The sequence below is a fragment of the Schistocerca serialis genome, chromosome 2 (genome assembly GCF_023864345.2).
Source record: "Schistocerca serialis cubense isolate TAMUIC-IGC-003099 chromosome 2, iqSchSeri2.2, whole genome shotgun sequence".
NCBI classification, from domain to species: Eukaryota; Metazoa; Arthropoda; class Insecta; order Orthoptera; family Acrididae; genus Schistocerca; species Schistocerca serialis.
In genome coordinates, this window is record NC_064639.1 from 310,729,005 (window position 1) to 310,755,343 (window position 26,339).

The 26,339-nt window shown below is 43.2% G+C and overlaps 1 protein-coding gene across 1 annotated transcript in view; it reads right to left on the bottom strand.

Annotated features, from left to right (window-relative positions):
• The window catches only part of LOC126457095 (myosin-VIIa), a 463,049-nt gene that overhangs the window by 127,985 nt on the left and 308,725 nt on the right, over window positions 1-26,339 (bottom strand). Inside the window, exon 3 of the mRNA XM_050093124.1 lies at window positions 574-632. Coding sequence (XP_049949081.1) covers window positions 574-591 — 18 coding nt within the window. The 5' untranslated portion in view covers window positions 592-632. The remainder of the gene's footprint in view (window positions 1-573; window positions 633-26,339) is intronic.

The window sequence follows — 26,339 nt, forward strand, 5'->3', positions numbered from 1 at the left end:
TTCTACGGGTCTTCTCTATTCCCTCTATCAATCCTATCTGGAAGAAAGGGAAGAGTAGAGTTTAACATTCCGTCGACAGCGCAGTCGTTAAAAAGAGAAGCTCCGATTACGAAAGGATGGGGTAGGAAATCGACCATGCCCTGCTAAAAAGAACCATCGCAGCTTTTGCCAGGAACGATTTAGGGAAACCGCGGAAAACAATCTGGCCGGAAGCGAATTTGATCCGTCGACCTTCCGAATGCGAGTTCAGTGTGCTAACCAATGCACCACCTCACTCGGTAATCCTATCTGGTAACGGGTCCAGGATTACGAGGAATAGTCAAGATTCTGTCGAACGACGGTTCGTAAGTCACGCCCATGGGAAGCGCCCGTGATCAGTTTTATAAGGTCGCTGCACTTTAAATTGATGCATACGCATACTCGCAAATGTTTAATGGATGTGACTGCTCGGAGTAGCAGTTCGGCAGTCGTGTTATCATAAAGTAACGGGTGTGTCTGCCTGCTTATGCGCCGAGAGGGACGGCCTGGAGGCGGCGGCGGCCAGACAAGGTGAAGCTGCAGTGACTCACTCACCCTTGTGACGATCACCATAGCTCAGCCAGCTCGAGAATGGACAGCCAGCGCGGCCTCTCCTGAAACACACAAGCACACAACTACTTAGGGCCCAGCCACACTCAAACTGTAAGGGCTCGCATGTGAAACAAATGAAATCTCGCCGCCTTTTAAAGATTACCAGTGGTCAAGCTTTCTTCTTTGTCGCTAAAATGATATCTGTGCATTTCGACACAGGGAAATAGATGGCATACACAGAATTATAGACTAATATCTACATCTACATCTACGTGGATACTCTACAAAAAGCATTTTAGTGCCCGGCAGAGAGTTCACCTAACCACCTTCACAATTCTCTATTATTCCAATCTCGTACAGAGTCCGGAAAAAACGAATATTTAGATCTTTACATGTGAGCTCTGATTTTCCTTATTTTATTATGGTGATCGTTTCTCCTTATGTAGGTCTCCACCAACAAAGTATTTTCGCATTCGGAGGTGAAAGTTGGTGATTGAAATTTCGTGAGAAGACTCCGCCGCAACGAAATACGCCTTTGTTTTAATGATGTCCACCCTAAATCCTGTATCATTTCAGTGACACTCTCTCCCCTATTTCAAGATGATACAAAACGTGCTGCCTTTCTTTGAATTTTTTCGATGTACTCCTCAGTCCTATGTGGTAAGAATCCCACACCGCGCAGCAGTATTCTAAAAGAGGACGGACAAGCATAGAGTATAGGCAATCTTTTTAGTATATCCGTTACATTTTCTAAGCATCCTGCCAATAAAACGCAGTCTTTGGTTAGCCTTACCTAAAACATTTTCTGTGTGTTCCTTCCAATTTAAGTGGTTCTAATTGTAATTCATAGGATCAATTGCCAATTTTCGCACCACGCAACTATCTTTTCTAAATCGTTTACCAATATGTTTTGATCTTCTGATGACTTCACTAGTCGATAAACGACAGCGTCATCTGCAAACAACCTCAGACGACTGCTCAGATTCTCTCCCAAACCGTTTATATAAATACGTAACAGCAAAGGGCCTATACAACTACCTTGGGGAACGCCAGAAATCACTTCTATTTTACTTGATGACTTTCCGTCAATTACTACGAAGTGTGACGTCTCTGACAGGAAATCAGTAATCCAGTCACATAACTGAGACGATATTCCATAAGCACGCAATTTGACTTAGCCGCTAGTGTGGTACAACGTCAAAAGCCTTCTGGAAATGCACAAGTACGGAATCAATTTGGAATCTCTTGTCAGTAGCACACAACACTTCGTGCGAGTAAAGAGTTAGTTGTGTTTCACAAGAACTATGTTTTCTAAATCTGTGTTGACTATGTTTCAATAGACAGTTTTTTTCGAGGTAATTCACCATGTTCGAACACAATATATGTTCCAAAATACTGCTGCATATCGACGTTAATGATATGGTCCTGTATACAGGGTGTTACAAAAAGGTACGGCCAAACTTTCAGGAAACATTCCTCACACACAAATAAAGAAAAGATGTTATGTGGACATGTGTCCGGAAACGCTTAATTTCCATGTTAGAGCTCATTTTAATTTCGGCAGTATGTACTGTACTTCCTCGATTCACCGCCAGTTGGCCCAATTGAAGGAAGGTAATGTTGACTTCGGTGCTTGTGTTGACATGCGACTCATTGCTCTACAGTACTAGCATCAAGCACATCAGTACGTGATGTCATGATTGGGCCCCATGTTCTTCCCCCTACGCTCAATGGAGCACGTTATCATGATTTCATACGGGATACTCTGCCTGTGCTGCTAGAACATGTGCCTTTACAAGTACGACACAACATGTGGTTCATGCACGATGGAGCTCCTGCACATTTTAGTCGAAGTGTTCGTACGCTTCTCAACAACAGATTCGGTGAACGATGGATTGGTAGAGGCGGACCAATTCCATGGCCTCCACGCTCTCCTGACCTCAACCCTCTTGACTTTCATTTATGGGGGCATTTGAAAGCTCTTGTCTACGCAACCCCGGCACCAAATGTAGAGTCTCTTCGCGCTCGTATTGTGGACGGCTGTGATACAATACGCCATTCTCCAGGGCTGCATCAGCGCATCAGGGATTCCATGCGACGGAGGGTGGATGCATGTATCCTCGCTAACGGAGGACATTTTGAACATTTCCTGTAACAAAGTGTTTGAAGTCACGCTGATACGTTCTGTTGCTGTCTGTTTACATTCCATAATTAATGTGATTTGAAGAGAAGTAATAAAATGAGCTCTAACATGGAAAGTAAGCGTTTTCGGACACATGTCTACGTAACATATTTTCTTCCTTTGTGTGTGAGAAATGTTCCCTGAAAGTTTGGCCGTACCTTTTTGTAACACCCTGTAGTCGATATCGCTGACGTCCGTTGGTTACAGGATCCTGGAGCATATTCTAAACTGCTAGGCTCGTAACAATCTTGGGAGAGCTCATACAAAAGCGTAAAAGAAATGGTCCAGGATCTAAACGACAATCGTTAGAAGAAAGACGAGTTAAGTCTCACGAAACCTTCTTGGGTAAATTTAGAGAAATAGTATTCGAAGAAGATTGTCCGACCATTACGCTGCTACAACCCTTGAGTATTGCAATTAATTCCTTAAATTGTGCACTACACAGAGAACGAAACTATAGCAGGGCGCCGGCCAGAGTGGCCGTGCGGTTCTGGGCGCTACAGTGTGGAACCGAGCGACCGCTACGGTCGCAGGTTCGAATCCTACCGCGGGCATGGATGTGTGTGATGTCCTTAGGTTAGTTAGGTTTAATTAGTTCTAGGTTCTAGGTGACTGATGACCTCAGAAGTTAAGTCGCATAGTGCTCAGAGCCATTTTTTTTATAGCAGGGCTTCTTTCTTATGAGCTTCTCATTACACATTTGTGGACTTAACAATAACACTTTAACGATGGATGTAATTAAGTTAATACTATAATTTTCAGTTGTCAAAAGATCCCTTCCAAGCGTTTTGTACTCCGTGAATTAATTTCACCGCCTTTCGTTGAAGTTAGTATCGCAGCCATACAAAATCATTGGCAGTAAGTAACCTTGTAGTTATGCAATCACTGCGTACGGAATAAAGTAGAAAGTGCCTTTGTGTGTGTCGGTAAAAACAGTGAACAAGTTATCTAATGTACGTAATCTCAGCAGACAGCAATAAATGAAGTCTTTTTGTGCAACGGTAACTCCAGTGACGCGCCTTATTGAATAACTTCACGTTGTAAGAGTGAAAGGAGGATGATGGAGGTCCGCTCCAAGGTCTGTCTGCGACAACGGATTGTTTGGAGCGCTGGGCATTTAACTGCTCTGTTTAGTACGATGTATAGAGTTAACATCGGCTTTAGACGTTAAAGGAAATTTTTGTGTGTTCTCTAAGTTCTTCCCTTTCGGGGAAACTGGTGCCATTTTAACAGATTTTTATATTCTGTGTTATTTACGTATCGTTCTGCCTCAATAACTTCCTCTTCCTTATTTTTACCAGAACCCACGGTTCAAATGTAACCACTCTGCACTGTTAATAATAACAATAATAATGATAATGATGAATACTAACCTACATCTGTCTATGAGTGTATGCAAGAAGATACTGGGTGGTTATAATTACAGTGCAGCTACTCATGGAGGTAAATGTCGAAGGCGAGCGAAACTTTTTAGATATTCTGATGCATTTATGCTGAACCGATTTACGCTGGAAAAGAATTAAAAAAAAAATAATGGTTCAGATGGCTCTGAGCATTATGGGACTTAACATCTGAGGTCATCAGTCCCATAGAACTTAGAACTACTTAAACCTAACTAACCTAAGGACACCACACACATCCATGCCCGAGGAAGGATTCGAACCTGCGACCGTAGCGGTGGTGCGGTTCCAGACTGTAGCGCCTAGAACCGCTCGACCACTCCGGCCGGCGGAAAAGAATTAGTTCCAATTTCTACCACCAGGTAAAAATCTGGCACTGTACAGCATCTCGTCGACGTCTATGCTCGTATTGAACAAACCATATAAGCGGCGGTTAATAATAAAATCTACATTATGACTTTCTCACCTGTTTGACCTTTTCTGTCCACGCGCCGTTCCTAATCCACTACGTGTGGAAAATTTCTATATAAGATTATTGTAGACACTGTAGCTGTTACGAAATACATGAAACGTATTCGCATTTACGAATATGGACATTCATAAACTTTATGATGGAATGGCAATGAAAATTTGTGCCGAATGGAACCCGAACCTAGATTTGCCACTTATCGCCTTACCATTAGGCTTTCCAAGCACGCTTCACAGCCAGACCCTAACTTCCATACGTCTTCAAACATGTGACGTATTTAATGTATCACATGCATTTCTATGTGACTTTCTTGCATACACTGCGCCAGATTTGTACCTGTTGGCCAAAATTGGAACTAAGTTTTTCCAGCATAAATCGGCTTCACGTTAACACATCAGAATATCGACAAAGTTTCACTGTCATAAGATCATTACAGCCTACACTGTACCTCTGTGAGTAGCTGCACTTTAATTAAAAACTACCCTGAATAATAATTGCGTGCTGGAGCTGCCTCAAAATCGGTTTTCCGCCATTTGCTGACTGAACTACTATTTATACCATTCATCACGCCAGTCGGACTGAATCAAAGCTTGAACTTTCCACTAGCACCTTTCCAGGAATTCAGAAAATACTGAGACAGGGGTTAGAGCCCAGTATACAATTTCAATTTGTTGCGTGTGTGTACATGCCATTGCCATCGACATTATTGCTGGATTTCATCTCGTGTCCCGTTTAAAGAGCACAAAGAATACTATTGTAGTTAGTTTTGGTCTTGGTCTTACCTCCCAATAGCACTTCATCGTTTCACTATGAATCGCCTAACATCGTTTGTGTGTTGGCAAGCCATTGTTCTCAGGTTTTTGGGTACCGCTTGTGACGTTGAAGATGTTCTTGATTAATCGTGAACCGTCCACTAGTGCTATAGATCCGTAAAATTACAGATGTCTTTTCCGTGCAATGAAATTAAATCGTTCCCTCAGGGAATAAAATTCTTCCGAACTTTTGGGCATCCGGATACCGTCTTGCGTCTTGGATTCGAATATTTTCCGCAATGTTTATCGTTCAATTTTCTCGATGACATTGACATTCATGGTTAATAATGTCTTAAGTGCTTCAGGCAACGGCTGTTTGGTAGTGGCGTAGTATTACAAAAATCTCAGATGATAATGTAGATTAAACGCAATCTCTCAGCACGGGTTTTATTGTTGACTTTGTAATTGTCAGTGTTACCGATAATTTCACCTGAATACACAGCATTCGATAGGCGGCAGCAGCAAATCATGTTTGGTGGAGCATGTGCCACAACATGAGTTCAAAATTGTGGGCGTGATCCAGAGTGGAATATGCTTAAAGAAAACAGGCACAGAAAATAAAGTTATAATTTTAACTCTGGATTATCATAGAGGCCATTAGATATGCACCTTAGTTTGTCGAGAATCGGGGTGGGAACCAGATGGGGCCCAATCTGGGGTCACATCTTGGCATTCAGCGAAAGTGATTTCAGGAGATCCACGGAAAACCTACATGGGAATCGTGATTTGAATATCATGTTAGGACCGCAAAGGTATCTTACAGTATAAAACTGAATATTTACAGTGGTTTCAATTACTGTTATACTTACTGCAAACGAATCTTTAACGTACTATGAGACCCACAGTACAGGAAGAACGTAATAAAGCATTGCAAATAAAATCAGCGGGCCACCTTAAAGATGGACCTCTAGTTCCGAAATAATGCACCAGCTTTTATTAACAGTGTTGACCCATTTGTTGCTTATAATGCACTGTCTGCCAGCTGAATTGAGTGTGTACTCATTAAAATATATAAAATCAGGGTTCTTGTAGGCGCAAGGCTGTAATCAACTACACGGTAGCTTGTCTTACCACTCAGTGGTAAAGTCTACAGTTTGCGAACTTGCAGAGCCTGTATAGTTCAGAAGTACGACGGAATGTTGCTTCGGACATGCATGCATGTCCCAAGGAACAGGCTCTGCGACGACTACAGCCTTTACGAACCATGGGAAATGTATTCGCAGTTGTGAACATGGAGAACCATCAGCTGTTGTAATGTAATGACTACAATGAAAATTTGTGCCGCACCGCGACTGGAACTCCGATTTCCCGTTTATCGCGAGCGGTCGCCTTACCATTAGGCTATCCAAGCACGCTTCACGTCCACATCCAAACTTCCGTATGTTGTCAACAGTGTATCTACCACCTGTACTCGTACATCCATTATGTACTCGTATGTTTCCGTACAAGAGAGATGTTTCAATTGGAAGTCGCTTGTCCGGTGTCGGCGGATACAATAAATACGATATTGTGGCGCCTGTGTTGTTCAGAAGTACGGTGCATTCTTCCATCGGACATGAATGCAAGTCCAAAGGGACAGGTACTGTGGTGACTACTGCCATTATGACACACATGAAATGTTTTTGGAGTTACAAATATGCACAACCATAAACGGTATAATGGAAACACGGCAATGAAAATTTGTGCCGCACCGGAATTCAAAACCAAATTCCGAAGGAACTTCGCAACGTTCTTCTTAGGACAGGCACTGCAATATCGCATTTATCCCCCAGTACCTCCCCTGCTCTGGAATATACCTATTGGATGTGCGAGTGCAGATGATGGATACATGGTTGACGACATACGTAAGTTTGCGAATGTCCGCGAAGCATGCTCGGACAGGCTAAAGGAAAGGCGACCACTCACGATAAACTGGAAATCCGGGTTCGAGCCCAGGTTCGGCATAAATTTTCAACACCGTCTTTCCGTTATACAGCTGATGGTTGTCTATATTCGCAACTGCGAATACATTTCATGTGAGTTTGTTGTGGCCTGAGTAATTTAGGATGCACGCTTGTCCAAAAATCATTTTTAGCCAGAACACTTTAAAAATTGGGACTGTACCAAGATCATAGTAACATACTTTTCAGATTTTTTGTGGGTTATCGATCCAGCACCCAGGTATTGACTTTCACTCCCAGAACAGCAGAACAAGAGTAATTAAAACAAACATACATAATGACCTCTACAGGAAGAGCAGTAAAATGGTAAACAAAGATAAAGGCGCATTAGTTATGGAACTAGGCTGTTACCGGTAGGATATGACGATAAGTAAACTTCATTACTTTACTAGGCCAGCGTTCTTCTAGATAGGTGTGCGTTTTACTGACAACATAAACTACGCAGAACTTTTGTTCATCTTTGGTTGTTTACCTGTGTATCACGAGCGCCTGAAAAAAGCATTCCCCTTCTGTTGTGTACGGCTATCTTTGAAATTCAGTACATTAATATTGAGGGAGACTTGACCGTTTGCTTCTATCTATGTTTCAAATTAAAATTTGTCAATCAAAAAAATTTATTTTACGACAGAAACAGTCCATTTGATCAAACGCATAAAACATGTATGTTATCCAATTGATTGCCAAGACGCCGAAGTTGGACCTGTCAGGTAAAGGTAATAGACAGTAAAAGCGCAAAATATATAAAATAAAATTCTTTAGAAGTTATTAGAGTGATAATTTACTACACCGTTCATGTGTTCGTTTCCTTGCTATAGCGGCTTTCGAATCAAAGTATACGAAGAGCGGGAAAAGAAGTTCCCTAAATGCCGCTGTTGCACGAATTTCAGGACTATGGCTCTCAAACCATTCAGCAGCATTGATGTGGGATTTACTGATTTAGTGCTCTTTTTGTGGTCAGGGTGGAGAATGGGAGAACAAGGAGTCCTACAATCGAGATTCAACAAATAGCGTTTATTTTTTACATTTCGTCATGTGACAAGAAGACACCTTTTGAGCTTGATTAACTGAGGCAGTATACTGCTTTGCTTAAACTTTTTATTCGGGTCTCGCCAGTAAAAACCTGTCACAAATACTTTGTTTTACTCAAACGATTTTGATTTGCAACACAGTAGCATTCTAATAACACTGCCGTCTTGTGTTTGATGGTTGGAATGTGATAGAAGTCTACATCGGGTTCATAAACGGTGGAGGGGGTGAGGGGCTCTGCCCTTTCCTGTCCTTCTCCTACACCTTCACTATGCCCCATGGCTGCTCCTTAGACCCCTTCTGTCTGGTGCCGTTTTCAGATAATTTCGGAATTATGTTAGCAAGAATTTATTAATTAGAAAATTCATTTTTCTTTGTTCCGTAATATTCTGAGAAGCGAAATATTTAATAGATGTGTAGGTTCTTCTGAGTGTGTTGCTTCACTATTATTAGGAACCATACGTTCTTAGGTTAGTATCTCCTCCCCCCCCTCCCCCCCCCCACACATATTTTCTTCGCAGGGAGTGAGGTGATGTATTCTTAATACACTGGACTCGTTTTCGGAAGGACGTCGTTAAAATCCCAATTTCGTCATTCACAGACAGGTTTTCTGTCTAAGCTGTAAAGGATAAAGCAAAAGGGGGCTATATACTGTGCTGTAAATATTGTTTAATGTTCATACAATGAAGGCTTTAAAAAGTGGATGTCATAGTTGCTAATGAGTCTCCCGGGCTGTATGATTGTGGTCGAAACATTAGGAACTGAAAAACGTCTTCGACCACAGCCATACAACCTGGATGACACATCAGCAACTATTGTTTGATGTGTTTGTAACTATGAATTTTCTGAAACAAATAATATTTGATGTTAGATAATTTTTAGGCAGCCCGCATGTAGGCGCTGTGGCAGCAGTGTAGCGCCACTCGGCTATAGAATGTCGAAGAGGTTGTCTGCTTGTAGGCACCTATGAATCTGTGAAGGGCTGTCTCTATACAGGTATATTTTTAAAGTTCTCATCAAAGGTGCGGGGGTGGTGAAGGCCAATGTGACATCATTAGCGCACCTTACAATACACATAAAATAAGGCAGAAGGAGTACATAATATTTCAAATTGCTCTGAGCACTATGGGACTTAACAGCTATGGTCATCAGTCCCCTAGAACTTAGAACTACTTAAACCTAACTAACCTAAGGACAGCACACAACACCCAGCCATCACGAGGCAGAGAAAATCCCTGACCCCGCCGGGAATCGAACCCGGGAACCCGGGCGTGGGAAGCGAGAACGCTACCGCACGACCACGAGATGCGGGCAGTACATAATATGCCATAGGAATTTGTAAAATAGTTGGGTGAAGTGGTAACAAAACGACTGTTCACGTTGGTGTGTAGAATTTATGAGTATAGCGATATACAATCTGACTTTCGGAAAAATATCATATACACAATTCCGAGGACTGCAAGGCCTGGCAAGTGCGAGAACTATGACACCATCAGCTTAACAGCTCATGCATCCAAGTTGCGAACAAGAACTGGATACAAAGAATGAAAAAGAAAATTCTGAATGTGTTATATGGCCACCCGTTTGGCTTTAGCAAAGTCAGAGGCACCGTAGAGGTAGTTCTGACGTTGCAGTTGATTATGGAAGCAAGACCGAAGAAAAATCGAGACTTGTTCATTTGGTTTGTTGACCTGGAAAAAGCGTTCGACAATGTCAAATGGTGCAAGATGTTCGAAATTCTGAGAACAATAGGGGTAAACTATAGGGAAAGACGGGTAATATATAATATTGACAAGAACCAAGAGGAACAGTAAGTGTGGAAGACCACGAACGAGGTGTTCGGATTAAGAAGGGTGTAAGACAGGGAAGTAGTCTTTCGCCCGTACTGTTCAATCTATACGTCGATGGAGCAATGAGATTCAAGAGTGGAATTCAAATGTTCAAATGTGTGTAAATTCCTAAGGGACCAAACTGCTGCGGTCATCGTCCTAGACTTACACACTACTTAAACTAACTTAAGCTAAGAACAACACATACACCCATGCACCAGGGAGGACTCGAACCTCCGGCGGGAGGGGCCGTGCAATCCGTGACATAGCGCCTCAAACCACGGGGCAGTGGAATTAAAATTCAGAATGAAAGGATATCAATGATAAGATTCGTTGATGACATTGTTCTCCTCAGTGAAAGTGAATAATTACATGATCTGCTGAATGGAATTAACAGTCTAATGACTACAGAACGTGGACTGAGAGTAAATCGAAGGAAGCCGAATGTAATGAGAAGTAGGAGAAATGAGAACAGCGAGAAACTTAACGTTAGGATTGGTGATCACGAACTAGATGAAGTAAAGGAATTCTGCTACTTATGGCCGGCCGGTGTGGCCAAGCGGTTCTAGGCGCTTCAGTCTGGAACCGCTCGAGCGCTACGGTCGCAGGTTCGAATCCTGCCTCGGGCATGGATGTGTGTGATGTCCTTAGGTTAGTTAGGTTTAAGTAGTTCTAAGTTCTAGGGGACTGATGACCTCAAAAGTTAAGTCCCACAGTGCTCAGAGCCATTTGAACCATTTTGCTACTTATGCAGCAAAATAACGCATGGTGGACGGAGCACGGAGAACATAAAAATCAGACTAGCACTGGTAAAAAGGGCGTTCCTGACCGAGAGAAGTCTGCTAGTATCAAATATAGGTTTTAATTTGAGGAACAAATTCCTGAGAATGTACGTCCGGACCACAGTATTGAGTGGTAGGAGACATGGACTGTGGGAAAATCAGAAGAGAAGAGAATCGAAGGCTTTGAGATGTGGTGCTACGGAACAATGTTGAAAATTAGGTGGACTGATGAAGTAAGGAATGGTGAGGTTCTCTGTAGAATCGGCGAGGAAAGGAAGATATGGAAAACACTGACCAGAAGAAGGGACAAGAAGATAGACCTGTTAAGACGTCAGGCAATTCGTGGCGTGAAGCATCAAGCCAGTAAGAAGGGTCATGACTTCACAAAGAAAGACACCGGGCCCGAGAGTGACGTAAAGGATGCCACGCTTTTGCACTATGCAGAGGAATGTTGAAGACAAGTGTGGGCCATATTTGACACTTCTGTGTCGCAATGGGACAAAATAACGAGGTGTTAAGAAAGTGACCTTTCAGTTATTTTGTGCAGTGTAGACGTACAGCAGACGGAACGTCAATGCTGACCTTGTTTCCTCCATCGTCGCGTACGTGTTATGAACGGATAGTTGTGGTTGGCACCTTGCGCTGCCGCGGTGTCCTGCGCAGAGCTTCACCGCGCATCGGCTGCTGGACATCCGCATTCCAGGTCGGGCCGGTCGCTTGTTGGGCTGCCCACCGGCTGGCCAGCCAAAGCGGCCTCAGCCGCTGCTACACTGAATACTGTGTAGCGTGGGCGGCCGTCTGGTCTGGCAAGGCAAGGCCGCCTGCCCGCATAGGCCACGCGCCTCCCCTATTCTCTCCTGCCGGCTGTGGCTGCTGCTGATGATGCATGCACTGTACGTCACGAGCATGGCTGGGGTCTAACCCATAAGAATTACAAACATGACGGACAGATTCATTGCCAACGGCCTTGCCGCAGTGGCAACACTGGTTCCCGTCAGATTAACGAAGTTAAGAGTGTGGGGCGCGGCTGGCTCTTGGATGGGTGACCACCCGGGTCGGCCAAGAGAATAAATATACTTGGGCCCTCAGGGAGAAGCCGGCAAAACACAAAATTGATCACAAACACCCGCAATACAAATGCAAACAAATATGGGGAAACGTCTCGGAAAACGTGTTGCCTAAAAATGCGAAGGAGACATGGTACAAAATAGTCAACAGAACGGTACCAACCAACCAAAGGCTGGCGGAGATAAAACTCGTCGCAAGTGACAAGTGCGACGTATGTGCCATGACCGACACCCTCGAACATCGATACACCTGCGGGAATGCCATCAACATATGGGAAGCGTGCCAGCAGATGGTGGCCCATATCAACAGAACGGCGCCGGGAAGCATCACAGTTGAAGCAATCACCGCCCCAGACTGCAACCCATTTCCACGACCCAAGCGACTGGCGACTGGCGACTCTCTGGATTCTCGCCATGACAGCACACGCCATCGTAGCGAGGCGGCAGACCGACCAGCTGGCCTTCCTGATGGACCTCTGGGGGGAGAATAAGACGGCTCAGCAGCACAGGCGCTACCAAGAGAACTTCAGAAACTTCCTGCAGATTCCACTGCAGACAGCAATCGCCAGAGTCCTCCCCAGCCTGTGACCCTCAGCACCGCCACCAGCCACCTCACCACACTTACCACAAGAAGAACGTGTGCAGTGATAGTGAACAAGTGCAACAGAAAAGATAAAGTGCTTTCTCCTCTCGCCTCAAATAGTAAAGTATAGTAGTATAAAGTGTTTCTTCTTAGTGAAATTAGTGATACAAAGTGCTTCTCACCAAACATCTGTCATGCTCGCAGCCAAATCAGTGTCAAAAGTATGCCCAGTAGTACTAACAGTGATTTTTTTCTTTCTTCCTCATTTTTGTACTATATTGTCTAGGATACAAGCATTACTTAGAGGAAAGTGCCAACTACTCATAATTTTTTTGAGTGATTTCCTACACTATGTGCCATATAAAGTTTATATTGTTTACTCACACTTTCCTCTCTGCTTCTGTTATATAATATGACATAATTTCTTTCCTTCTTCTTCAAATTATGTACAATCTGCAGCACATGTAAAAAAAAAATTTTTTCTTCAACTTCTGCTCCATCTATCATGCTGATGTTTTTCCTCTTACTGTCCCACCTAACACTGCAAACTAGAGGAAGAGATCAAACCAGAATACACAATGTGAACGTAGCATCACAAGTGCATGACACACAGAAATTTGAACTCAAAATCAATGTGTCGATGCTACGTATAAATTATTATGCCTGTCCTGCAATGCTTTACCCAAACAAAAAAGACGACAAGTGGCCATGTAAAAGGGTTCAAGGACAACAATAAGAGAAAAACGAAAAGAATGTACAAACGAAAACCTATAAAATGACAGTAATGTTAACCAACTCTAGAAATAGGATAATAGAATGAAATGTTTCTTTTTTTAATTGTATTGTTTGTTAATATATTTAAATAAATATATATAGTTACAAAAAAAAGGTCCGCTGTTGGCAAGTGAGGTGCACTTAGCACTTACGAAGCCAACTGAGGAGCTACTTGATTCAGAAGAAGCGGCTCCGGTCACGAAAGCTGACAACGGGCGGGAGAGCCGTGTGCTAACCACACGCCCCTCCACATCCGCATCCAGTGACGCCTGTCGGCTGAGGATGAGGCGGTCATCGGTCGGTAACGTTGGGCCTTATTAGGCCTGTTCGGACGGAGTTTGAATTTGAGGATAGATTAATTGTTCCGGGCGCTCAACATCTTGCTTTTCGGTATTTATTTACACCACGAAGACTTCGAGTGATCCCCATTGCGAGCAGATCCGTTGTTTTACCTGCTCTTGAAGTGATTAAATGCGCGCACCAACACTCGTCGAAATGATCAACTGCGCGTAGTGGTCAATTTTTGAAGCAAGTCACGTGCGTGCGGACGAAAACAGACGTTGGCACTACATCATTTTCCTTCTCATTTTCAGAGACTTAGAACTCTCTACACTAAGGTGACAAGTCATTGGGATATTGATATGCACGTACGTATATAGTGGCGCTAGCATCGCGTGCACAAGGTATGAAAGGGGAGTTCAATGGGGGAGCTGTCACTTGTACTCGGGTGATTTATGTGAAAAGGTTTCCCACGTGATTAGGGCCGCGCGACGGGAATTAATAGACTTTGAACGCAGAATGGTAGACGCATGAGATATTCCATTTCGGAAACCGTTAGGAAATTCAGTACTCACAGAACCACAGTGTCAAGAATGTGCCGAGAATACCAAATTTCAAGCATTGCCTTTCTTGACGGACGACACAATGGCCGACGGCCTTCACTTAACGACCGAGAGCAGCGGCGTTTACGAGGTTCTGTCACCGCTAACAGGAAATAACTTCAGAATTCAATGTTGGAGGTACGACGAACGTATCCGTTAGAACAGTGCTACGAAATTCGGCACTCGTGACCATATCGGCTGAATCCCAGACGACTGGAAAACCGTGGAATTTTTATGGATGACAATGCACCATGTCACGGGCCACAAATATTCGCGATTGGTTTGAAGGACATTCTGGACAATTCTAGCAAATTATGTCGTCACCCAGTTCGCCTAACATGGATCCCATGAAATATTCATGGGATATGATTTCGAGAGGTCATATCGTGCACTAAATGCTGCACCGGCAACATTTTCGCTATTATGGACGGCCATAGAGGCTGGATGGCTCAATATTTCTGCATGGAACTTCCAACGACTTGTTGAGCCCATGTCACGAAGAGATTGCCGCACAGCAAGGGCAAAAGGTGGTCAGCGTGTGACTGCTAAGCTGAACCATTCATAAGTACGATCATACAATGTAAGTACGGTTAAAAATACTTGATTAAACACTCATGCCCATGATGGAGCACTCGCCGAGGTATTTAAAGAGGCACGGAAACTATTCATTTCTTATGATAATAATAAGAAACGCTTTTAAAAAAGTTGAAACCTGTCGTAGTTTCTTTTCTGTAATTTAAGATCTATTCCTGGTATTACTGTATATACAACACATGTTTTTCACGTTTACTGTTGGATCAGTGACGCCTATCTGGATCATTCATTTTGACGTGGGTGGTTGTCTGAGTCCGAACTATAGCATCAAGAAAATGATGTCTAACTTATGTGGATATGCACTCTGAAAATTAATGCCGAAAGCGCAGTGAAATGTTTCAGAACTGATGTTTTTTCGGAACTATAGTATTGAAAGCCGAAATTTCGGACAGAAACCTACATTTGTGAAGTTTATTGTCAAATAATTTGCAAAATATGTAACATTTTCGCTGTTGGGTTTAATGCTCATTAAATCTTCAACAAAAGCACACCCCCCCCCCCTCCCCCACCAACTTCTGGGGAGGCAGAAATGCCAAACCAAACACCGAGTGTAACCATTTACTTTTATCAATGTTATCTTGTTTATAATCTAAAAATAACCCAAATGCTTGGATTTTCCTCCAATGAAATCTACATCCCACTATTTACAGTTACTTTGAAATTAGACGCAATGATTGACTGTTGGAACTAATGAGGAGCGGAAAGTGGCACTCACAGTACTGCACTCGAACAAAGTGACTAATAATAACAGTGGTACCAACAACTCGGTGAAAACATTTCCAAGTAGCAAATATAAAACTCGTGCACAGTCGATCTGTTTATGGCATAGCTCATCACGCGCAGTCGATCTATTTGCTGATGTAATGCTGAAACTGCTCAGAGTTGGGCAAACAGTAAACCTTTTCGCCCAGTTGGTACCCGCCCGAAGGCACTAAGCGAAAAACGTCGAATTTGGCATGCTCTCCTCCTGTAGTAGTGGTCTTCAGTCCACAATCCGGTTTGATGCAGCTCAGCAAGCTAGTCTATACCGTCCTAGCCCTTTTGTCTCTGCTAAACTATTGCAACTTACATGCATTTCAACTTAGTTGCTGTAGTCGAGCATTCGTCTCCCTCTGCACTTTTCCTCTACTACCAAACTGACAATTTCTTGATGCCTCGGGATGTGTCCTATCAACCGATCCGTTCTTTTAAAGCTGTGCACTCTTTTCTTGGTAGTTAAATTCAGTATCACTTAACTATTCCATCTATTCATCTCATCTCCAGCGTTCTTCTCTAACGCCACGTTCCAAAAGCTTCTATTCTCTTCTTGCCTGAACTAGTTATCGTCCACGTTCCATTGTCACACAACGCCACACTCCAACTATCTCCTGGGTGACTTACTGACACTTAGATTTAAATGTCAGCACTTTCCTCTTTTTCAGAATCGCTTGCATTGCTCTTGCCACTGTATTTTACGTTCTCTCTACGGCGACCATTGTCAGCTATCTTCCTGCCCAAACAGCAAAACTCTTCTAGTAAGTTTAGCGTCTCACTTTCTAATCTAATTCTCTCTGCGCCATATGGCTTAATTTTTCTACACTCTCTTCCGCAGATTCGTTGAGGAAAGGAGAACGATTTACTGAGAGGAGGAGAGCTTATGTACATGTTTTATACATTCATGCTCATAAATTAAGGATAATTGCAGAATGTGGTGCCACACAACTTGGCACTACACAAAACTGGCGCTAATAGCATAGGCACATAGGGAACACACACGACACAAATCTGTAAGTCCACGGTATTGGTGATAAGGTGAGAAAACCGTCCCGAAACACATGTGCTACAAAACGCCACTGTTTCCTGCGCATGTACCCCGTCATCAATATGGGATATGATCACCATGCACACGTACACAGGCCGCACAGCGGGTTGGCATATTCTGGATTAGGTGGTCGAGCAGCTGCTAGGGTACAGCCTCCCATTCTTGCACCAGTGCCAGTCGGAGCTCCTGAAATGTAGGGGTTTGAAGACGTGCATTGATACGTCGACCGAGAGCATCCCAGAAGTGTTCGATGGGGTTTAGACATGGAGAACGGGCAGGCCACTCCATTCGCCTGATATCTTCAAGGTACTCCTCCACGATGGCAGCTCGTTGGGGCCGTGCGTTATCATCCATCAGGTGGAAGGTGGGACCCACTGCACCCCTGGAAAGGCGGACATACTGGTGCAAAATAACGTCCCGATACACCTGGCCTGTTACAGTCCTCTATCAAAGACATGCACGGGTGTACGTGCATCAATCACAACCCCATCCCTCACCATCAAACCACGACCTCCGTACAGGTCTCTGGACCTGGACATTACGGTGTTGGTATCTGGTTCCGGGTTCACGCCAGATGAAAACCCGGCGAGAATCACTGTTCACCTGGACTCGTCCGTGAACATAACCTGGGACCACTGTTCCATTGACCATGTACTGTGTTCTTGACACCAAGCTTTACGGGCTCGCTCTCCTGTGACCAGGGGCAGTGGAACGCACCCTGCATGTCTCCAGGCCAATAAACAATGTCTGTTCAGTCATCTGTAGACTGTGTGTCTGGAGACAACTGTTCCAGTGGCTGCGGTAAGGTCCCAAGCAAGACTGCCTGCAGTACTCCGTGGCAGTCTTCGGGCACTGATGGTGAGATATCGATCTTCTTGAGGTTTTGTAGACAGTGGACGTCCCGTACTGTAGCGCCTGGACACGTTTCCTGTTTGTTGGATTCGTTGCCATAATCTTGAGATCGCACTTTGTGCCACAAAGAGGACCCATGCTACGAGCTGCTGCGCATGACCTTCCTCCAGTCGCCCTAGTATTCTATCCCTCATAGCGTCATCAATATGTGTTGTTTGAGCCATTTTCAACACGCAGTCACCATTAGCACGTCTGAAAACGTCTGCACACTTACTCGCTGCACCGTAATCTGACATGCACCAACACACTTCTGAGTATGTGGACTGCTGCCAGCGCCACCGTGCGACGACCGCAGGTCAAATGCACCGCATGGTCATACCTCGAGGTGATTTATGCCCGCAAACCGCCCACCAGAGCGTCGTTTCATCATGTGTCAGCATTATCATTAATTTATGAGCATGAGTGTAGCTCTGAAACTGTATTGTGTTAATGGATAACAACGTGAGAAGTTTCATACATGACAAGTAAACGTATAATGTTTGCGCTTGCATGTGTTACATTGGTGAGTACGCCACTAGTTCTGTTTTTATCTAGGCTGTGCGACAGAGCTGAAGTTCTGTTGAAAGGCTGTCACTAGCCTCAGCTAAAAACAAAGGGAATGCTGCCCACCTATCAGTGGAAAGTTTGGAGATACCGCTCAAAATAATCTGTTTTGGTATAATAAAAAAACTATGTAGCCAAAATTTAATTGTAATTGATATATATGGTAATTAAAGGAATATCTTGATTTACTGTGCGCATGTAAGAGCGATGACCAGTTAAGAGATGTAGAATATTGTCAAAATATAGATGTGGAAATGACCAGTAGGCTTTGGGTCGGTGGGAGGACAGTAGCCACGAGCAGCGTTTCTTCAACTGCGTTCCGTGGAACCCTGGGGTCCCATGGAGGTCACTCTATGGTTGCGGGGATCTTATGTGGCTTTTTTCATGACGTTACAAAAAGTAACGAACAAAACAATAAAAGTTTGTGTGTCTACGAATATAAGAGTACGACAGCGAACCCTCACTTTCACTTACTGATTTGGATAATCTGTGTGAATGCGAGGCCTAATTTTGTTGTTCGTCTCATAACTTGCTTTCAAGGCACTATCCATTTCATGGAACTGCTCTTCCAAATTCTTTGTAGTCTGTGACAAAATTACAATGTCGTCGGCAAAACACACAGCTTTCATTTCTTCTTCCTGAACTTTTAATTCCGATTCCAAATTTCCCCTCAGCTTCCTCCACAGCTTGCTCTATGTACGAACTAAACAACAAACCGGATATACTAAATTCCCTTTTCACTCCCTTCTCAACTACTGCTTCCCTTTTCATGCCCTACTGCAGTCTGGTTTTTGTACAAATTGTAGGTAATCCGTCACTCCCTGTCTTTTATCGCTGCTTTCTTCAGAATTTTAAAGATTATGATAGTTAACAGTGTCAAACTTTTTCTCTAGATCTACAAACTGTCACTAATTTGGAATCTTTATTGCACTGTTGATAATCGCACCTGCCAACAGCGTCCGTTCTAGTTGCAAGTAGATAACAGCTTGTAGAAATCTGTTATTTAATTAGATTCACGTAGAGTGTGTAGTGCGCTGAAACTGTCGAAACCGTTCGCGTTACTGTATCAAAATCGTTCTTTTTGCGTTTCATTGTTTCGTTTATTTAAGTTCAAATATTGAAATGGCTCTGAGCACTAAGGGGCTTAACATCTGACGGAGTACATCGAAAAAGTTCAAAGAAAGGCAGCACGTTTTGTATTATCGCGAAATATGGGAGAGAGAGTCACAGAAATGATACAGGATTTGGGATGGAAATCATTAAAAGAAAGGCGTTTTTCGTTGCGACGGAATCTTCTCACGAAATTCCAATCACCAACTTTCTCCTCCGAATGCGAAAATATTTTGTTGACACCGATCTACATAGGGAGGAACGATCACCACGATAAAATAAGGGAAATCAGAGCTCGTACGGAAAGATATAGGTTTTCGTTCTTTCCGCGCGCTATACGAGATTGGAATAATTGAGAATTGTGAAGGTGGTCCGATTAACCCTCAGCCATGCACTTAAATGTGATTTGCAGATCATCGATGTAGATGTAGATGAGATTTTGATGCGGTCTTAGAGTTCCTGGGACCAATATACTGCCAAAACAGAAATCGATAACAGGCAACAATCGTTGAGATTTTAGATTCCAAGGATGAATGAACTCCATAGTACACAATTAGGGTTGCGGGAAACACTGAGTGCGCGAATCCAACTGGCACTTGGCCAATCTTTTCTATAAGTAACGGAATAACGCCACAGTCTTTTGGCGGACGCGTTCCCACGTTCACACCGCCGGCAGCGTAGGTGTTCCCTAGATCTTCCTAACACCTCGTGTAGTGTTTACCGGAACCGCACCAAGCCGATGGCCCTTTTTAGCAGGAAACCTTACGGAGGCGGCAATCTGCAACTGACACTGAAGCTAAAGGCTTATGCACGACTGCAACACAGAAAACCGGGAGAAGTGGCGCAGTAGCTAAAGCACCCGGAGCAGGGACGAAGATCAATAAGAAATAAAAACGTAAAAATTGTTATAAGTAGCCTCCTGATGCAGACGTCGACTGACAGGACTGGGAAGGATGCGCTGCGCTGTCTAATTTCTTGTTTCTATGACTAAATTCCGCACAACCATCAGAGTTTTGTTTTAATTGCCTGTTTCAGTCTCATTGACAATTCAACAACGATCAAAGTTGAAAAAATAGTACGTGGTGGTGATTCAGTACGCGGTCCCTACGCTTACACACTACTGACTCTAACTTAAACTAACTTACGCTACGGACAACACACAGACCCATGCCCGAGGGAGGACTCGAACCTCCGACGACGGGAGCCGCGAGAACCGTGGCAAGGCGCCCGAGACCGCGCGGCTAACACACGCGGCAAAAATAATACGTCAGACACTGTAAACAGTCGTGTGCATGTCAACCATGTGCAGTTTTTGATCTGCTGGTTGTAAGGGATTTGAACTGAAAATGAAATGTATGAGTAACTGAAAGTAGTAAGCAAATTTTAATCATCCAACAGAGTTTAAAGTTTAAAGTGGTATATATGTCATGCGTCCATTACTGCAAAGTATGTTACACACACTTACACACACACACACACACACACACACACACACACACACACATATATATATATATATATATATATATATATATATATATATATATACCGGGTGATCAAAAAGTCAGTATAAATTTGAAAACTGAATAAACCACGGAATAATGTAGATAGAGAGGTAAAAATTGACACACATGCTTGGAATGACATGGGGTTTTATTAGAACCAAAAAAAAATTGCTAGACGCGTGAAAGATCTCTTGCGCGCGTCGTTTGGTGATGATCGTAAGCTCAGCCGCCACTTTCGTCATGCTTGGCCTCCCAGGTCCCCAGGCCTCAGTCCGTGCGATTATTGGCTTTGGGGTCACCTGAAGTCGCAATTGTATCGTGATCGACCGACATCTCTAGGGATGCTGAAAGACAACATCCGACGCCAATGCCTCACCATAGCTCCGGACATGCTTTACAGTGTTGTTCACAACGTTATTCCTCAACTACAGCTGTTGTTGAGGAATGATGTTGGACATATTGAGCATTTCCTGTAAAGAACATCAACTTTGCTTTGTCTTACTTTGTTATGCTAATTATTGCTATTCTGATCAGATGAAGCGCCATCTGTCGGACATTTTGTGAACTTCTGTATTTTTTTGGTTCTAATAAAACCCCATGTCATTCCAAGCATGTGTGTCAATTTGTACCTCTCTATCTACATTATTCCGTGATTTATTCAGTTTTCAAATTTATGCTGACTTTTTGATCATATATATATATATATATATATATATATATATATATATATATATATATATATATATAGTCCTGCGGAAGCCAGTGGACGTGCGTATCAGCTGTTGTTATGACGGGTGATGTGCCATGCACCACGCCCCCCCCTGACTCTCACACAGTGTACTTCGCAATATTGGGCACATGGCATCTCTCATTTTAAGCTATTCAGCTGTTTTAAAATAGCCGATACTAACACGAAAAGTAACGCCTTGTTGCAGCCTTTTGATGGAGTATTAATACACAAAATGGGACCAACAGGAAAGGTGACACACAAAATGGGACCAACAGGAAAGGTGACTGATTTTATATTCTCGTAACTACTAATGCCGTCTCTCAACGGATTCATGCATTGACTAGTGAATTAACTAGACTACATTCCGTTTTAAATTTAACGACGCTGACCTCACAGAGTGCTTTTAATAACCGAAACTAACGATTCATTTTGAACTTCGGTCGTGAAAGGACCTATGGAGTAATGTGCGAAAACTCAGTTTTCTTTTAAATTCAGTAACAGGTGCCACAGAAACATTTTAAATGATACAGACTACTTATGGTAGTGAAGCAATGAACTATAAAATCGTTTTTAAAGTGGTGTGCAAGGTTTTGTGGTGTTAGAGACAGCATTGGAGAGAATACAAGCCCAGAAGAATCATCGACATTTCGATTCGAAGAAAATGTTCAAAAAGTAGGCAAAAACATCTGGGGTTGCTTTGTGTCCCACTCACTGACGATCAAAAAGATTGCAAATAATTTTAAATCTGGGCAACCACAACTAAAATAGTTATACATAATTGACTGACAATTCACACAGTGAAAAATGTGTTTAAATACGGCGTTAAAACTATTAAAATATAAAACTGAATAAAACGTCCAATAGTCCGCTGTAACTGTATATATTGAAGTCGATTACAGACCCACACAATCAGCTCATCAACTTTTGAGTTGCACTTTCTGGTGTATATCTGTACAAAATTTTTTAATAAAAGATTGCATTGATAATGGAGGAATGAAGTTATGTATGATATATTAAAGTACTGAGTGAACAGACTTAAGCAACGAAGATGATGTTACACATCTAGGAAACTAGGTGCCGATCACATACGTCCCACAAAGTAGGGAACTTACCTATTTAGCCGGCCGTTGTGACCGAGCGGTTCTAGGCGCTTCAGTCGGGAACCGCACTGCTGCTTTGGTCGCAGGTTCGAATCCTGCCTCGGGCTTGGATGCGTGTGATGTCCTTAGGTTAGTTAGATTATGTAGTTCTAAATCCAGGGGACTGATGACCACAGATGTTAAGTCCCATAGTGCTTAGAGCGTATTTAATAAACTAGGTCTATAATTTCATACTAAAAGAAAGTTACTTACAAATGCTATGTCATATGGGACAGGGAGGTACAGAACACCGCAGAGTAACGTTTGGCGTGACTAGGCAAAGCTCTCAGCTCTCCTAAATCGATAAAAACCATCATTAATGATGAATGTGCAGTTTAAAAATCGAAGAAAAAGTATTAAGAATCAGAAACTGATTATTGATAGAAAAGTAACAGTGCAGTAATAACTAAAATGAAAAAGAGAGACTGTCTCCTTATGATTTTAACACGCCAGTCCCGTTTGTGGCAGTAGTTGCACTTTACATACAGGGTGGAAAGTATTTAAACCGACAAACTCTGGGAGGTTGTAGGGGACATCGAAACAAATATTTTTCCCTAATGTCATTTTTTCGGATGAGGAGTATTTAAACCGGTAGAGGAAGATTTCTCTGGCGGCAAATTAATTAAACCAACAAACACTTTTCCATTTTTTAATGACCAAGAGACAACAAATTAACACAACCCAATTTCAATTACAGGAGATTTTCAAAAATACCTCCATTGACACGTAAGCAAAGATTACACCGTCGGATCAAGTTCTGTCTGACACGAGCAAAAACCCCAGGAGTATCCTGAATTGTTCCTGCTGATGCTACTATCCGGGCAACCAGATCCTCTTCTGATGCAACAGGAATTGCGTAAACAAGGTTGGGCATCTCTCTCCACACAAAAAGTCCAGAGGGGACATATCTCGGGATCGAGAAGGCCATGGTATAGGACCACCTGTGCCAATCCACGTTTCTGGGAACCGTCGGTCCAGGAATCGACGCCACGACCACTGAAATGTGCCGGCACCCCGTCATGTTGGAACCACATGCGTTGTCTTATAGGGAACGGGACGTCTTCCAGCAATTTTGGCAATGCTCTGGCGAGAAAATTGTAATAGTGCCTGCCATTTAATGGCGTAGGTAGCAGATACGGCCCAATTAAACAGTCCCCAACAACACCGGCCCACACATTAACGAAGAACCGCACTTGATGAGCGCTATTAACGGTGGCATGTGGGTTATCCTCACTCCAAACATGCGAATTGTGCATCTTGAAGACTCCATCACGCCCGAACGTTGCTTCGTCGGTAAACAACGAAGAGGATGGAAATGTAGGATGCATTTCACACTGTTCCAGGTACCACTGCGAAAACTGTGCTCTTGGCGGATAATCAACTGGTTCCAGATTGTCGACACGCTGTAAGTGAAATGGACGTAACAACTGCTCTCGAAGGACTGTTCTTACATTCGTCTGATTCGTACCCGTGTTACGTGCAATTGCACGAGTGCTGATTGAAGGATCCCGCTCCACATGCTGCAAGACAGATTCCTCAAATTGCAGCGTTCTTACCGTGCGACGGCGTCCCTGTCCAGGTAATCTGCTAAATGAACCGGTCTCACGCAGGCGTTGGTAAACAGCAGCAAAGGTCGTATGGTGCGGGATACGGCGATTAGGATATTGTTGTTGATAAACCCGCTGTGCAGCTCGTCCGTTGTGTGCGCTACGAAGTACGCACCAACCGTATCAGTGTACTCACTCCAGGTGTATCGCTCCATTAGTAAACAGAGACAATGCACTACTACACTGGTGGACAGCAGTTGCCTATAACTGAAGTGCGTAATACGCCATCTAACTACTGAAGATCGTAATGCGGCCTCTAACAACTGAAGAGCGTAATACGGCCTCCACCAGTTTAAATAATCCTCATAGGAAAAAATGACAATAGGGAAAAAGATTTGTTTTGATGTCCCCTACAACCTCCCAGAGTTTGTCGGTTTAAATACTTTCCACCCCGTAGAGACTGTCTCTATTTCTTTCATTTAAGTTAATGTTACAAAGCTCCCTCTGTCCAGTGACACGCACAGAGGGAATCTATCTGTTAAAGTTAGTCTGTAATAAGCAACTGAAATCTGTACTTTCTTTCTGAATCACCCTGTACTTCATTTACCGCGTCACGTTTTCGCTGCGCCACCATGCGGCATTCAGTTACGCGGTGGACAGTGGACATAATGTTTTGACTCATCTGTGTATGTAAGCAAGAAAACGGCTGATGAGAAAAAACACACTCGGAAGCTTCACCGTGTGTTAAATCAATAAAAAATGTGATTTAACAGAACATTAGGAATGCTTTATTCATAGTTTAGTCGCAGTATCTTCATTTATCCACTATGGCAGCAATTAAACTGGTGAACATACATAGGATCTACCTCCAGATAGGTATTACGCGCTGCAATATCTTATTTTGATGGTCTGTAACTAGTCCCCTTTCCGGCGCGAGACAATAGAGGACAGTTTTATATCATGAACGGCCTAGCTTACAGGCAAACGAAGCAACTAGTCTCAAAATCGCCGTTACGACATTTCAAGATATATTGTGATTCCCTACCAGCACTTTTTAGTGTTCAGTGGTCCGTACCATTACTCAGGCGTGTCACGCTTTCGTAATCACCTCTTCCACCATGTCAGCGTATGAGGTTCGACACGCAACCGGCTCCTCCCTTAGGGGACTTTGAGGATGCAATTATGGGCCACGTGCCGTCGTGATGACTATGTTGATGACAGCGGCAGATAACGAACCTCTGAAAACGTTTTAGCCTAGCGCTTGCTTAAATACGTTTTGGAAGTGCGGTCGCTGATCGAAACTGAGTGAATCAGATACATGGAACACCTTCGGTTATAATGCTACACTGCCTGTACTTACTTCATGTATTTCAGAATGAGATGGAAATTAGGACCTTCCGTTTTGAGCACGATAGCCACTTTAAAAGCTTCTTTTTTTGGTGCAGTTTAAGACAGCATTCAAAAACAATCCGTATCCACTTCGATGGCTCCAAACCGACTGGCAGAGTTGGAAGCGTATTCTGTATTCCAGGTTTGCAGAATGTCTGGTTTGCTTACATTGCCAACTCAGTTGCGGGGCTGGGTGACGTACTGGAAGCACTAAATTTGTGTCTTCCGGTCACAACAGCTTCTCGTGTTATGCTCAGTGATTAACATGTCTGCTCTGAAATTACCGAAGACCATTAGCACCAACTACAGGTAAACCCTATTGGTTACAGGATCACTGAATGTGCCTATGCGAGAGGAAAGCAATTCTTCGTTTGCGTGAAATCACGTAATGAGGTTATTAATCTGCCAGCCAGAGAGGTTGCTACAGTAGAGTTTAAAGTCTATGTATGGGTTACAGACATCCCCCATTTATATGTGTGACAAGTACAGGAACGAAAGCATTAACAAAAAAGGCAAGAATTCAGTATTAACTCATCAGATGGTCCCCCAGTCCACGAAATCCCACTCATATCCACAGAAACACAGTATTTTGTCGTAGAAGTCAGTGATTCGAAACAGTCTACACCACGTTTATTTCATGTAAACATTTACAAATTATTTGTGGAATTCATGTTACAATTTGGTATTAAAATATAATCGATTATATGCAGAGACTAACTGGTAACTACTCGTTTAAGTGTTATCGTTAGTGCAA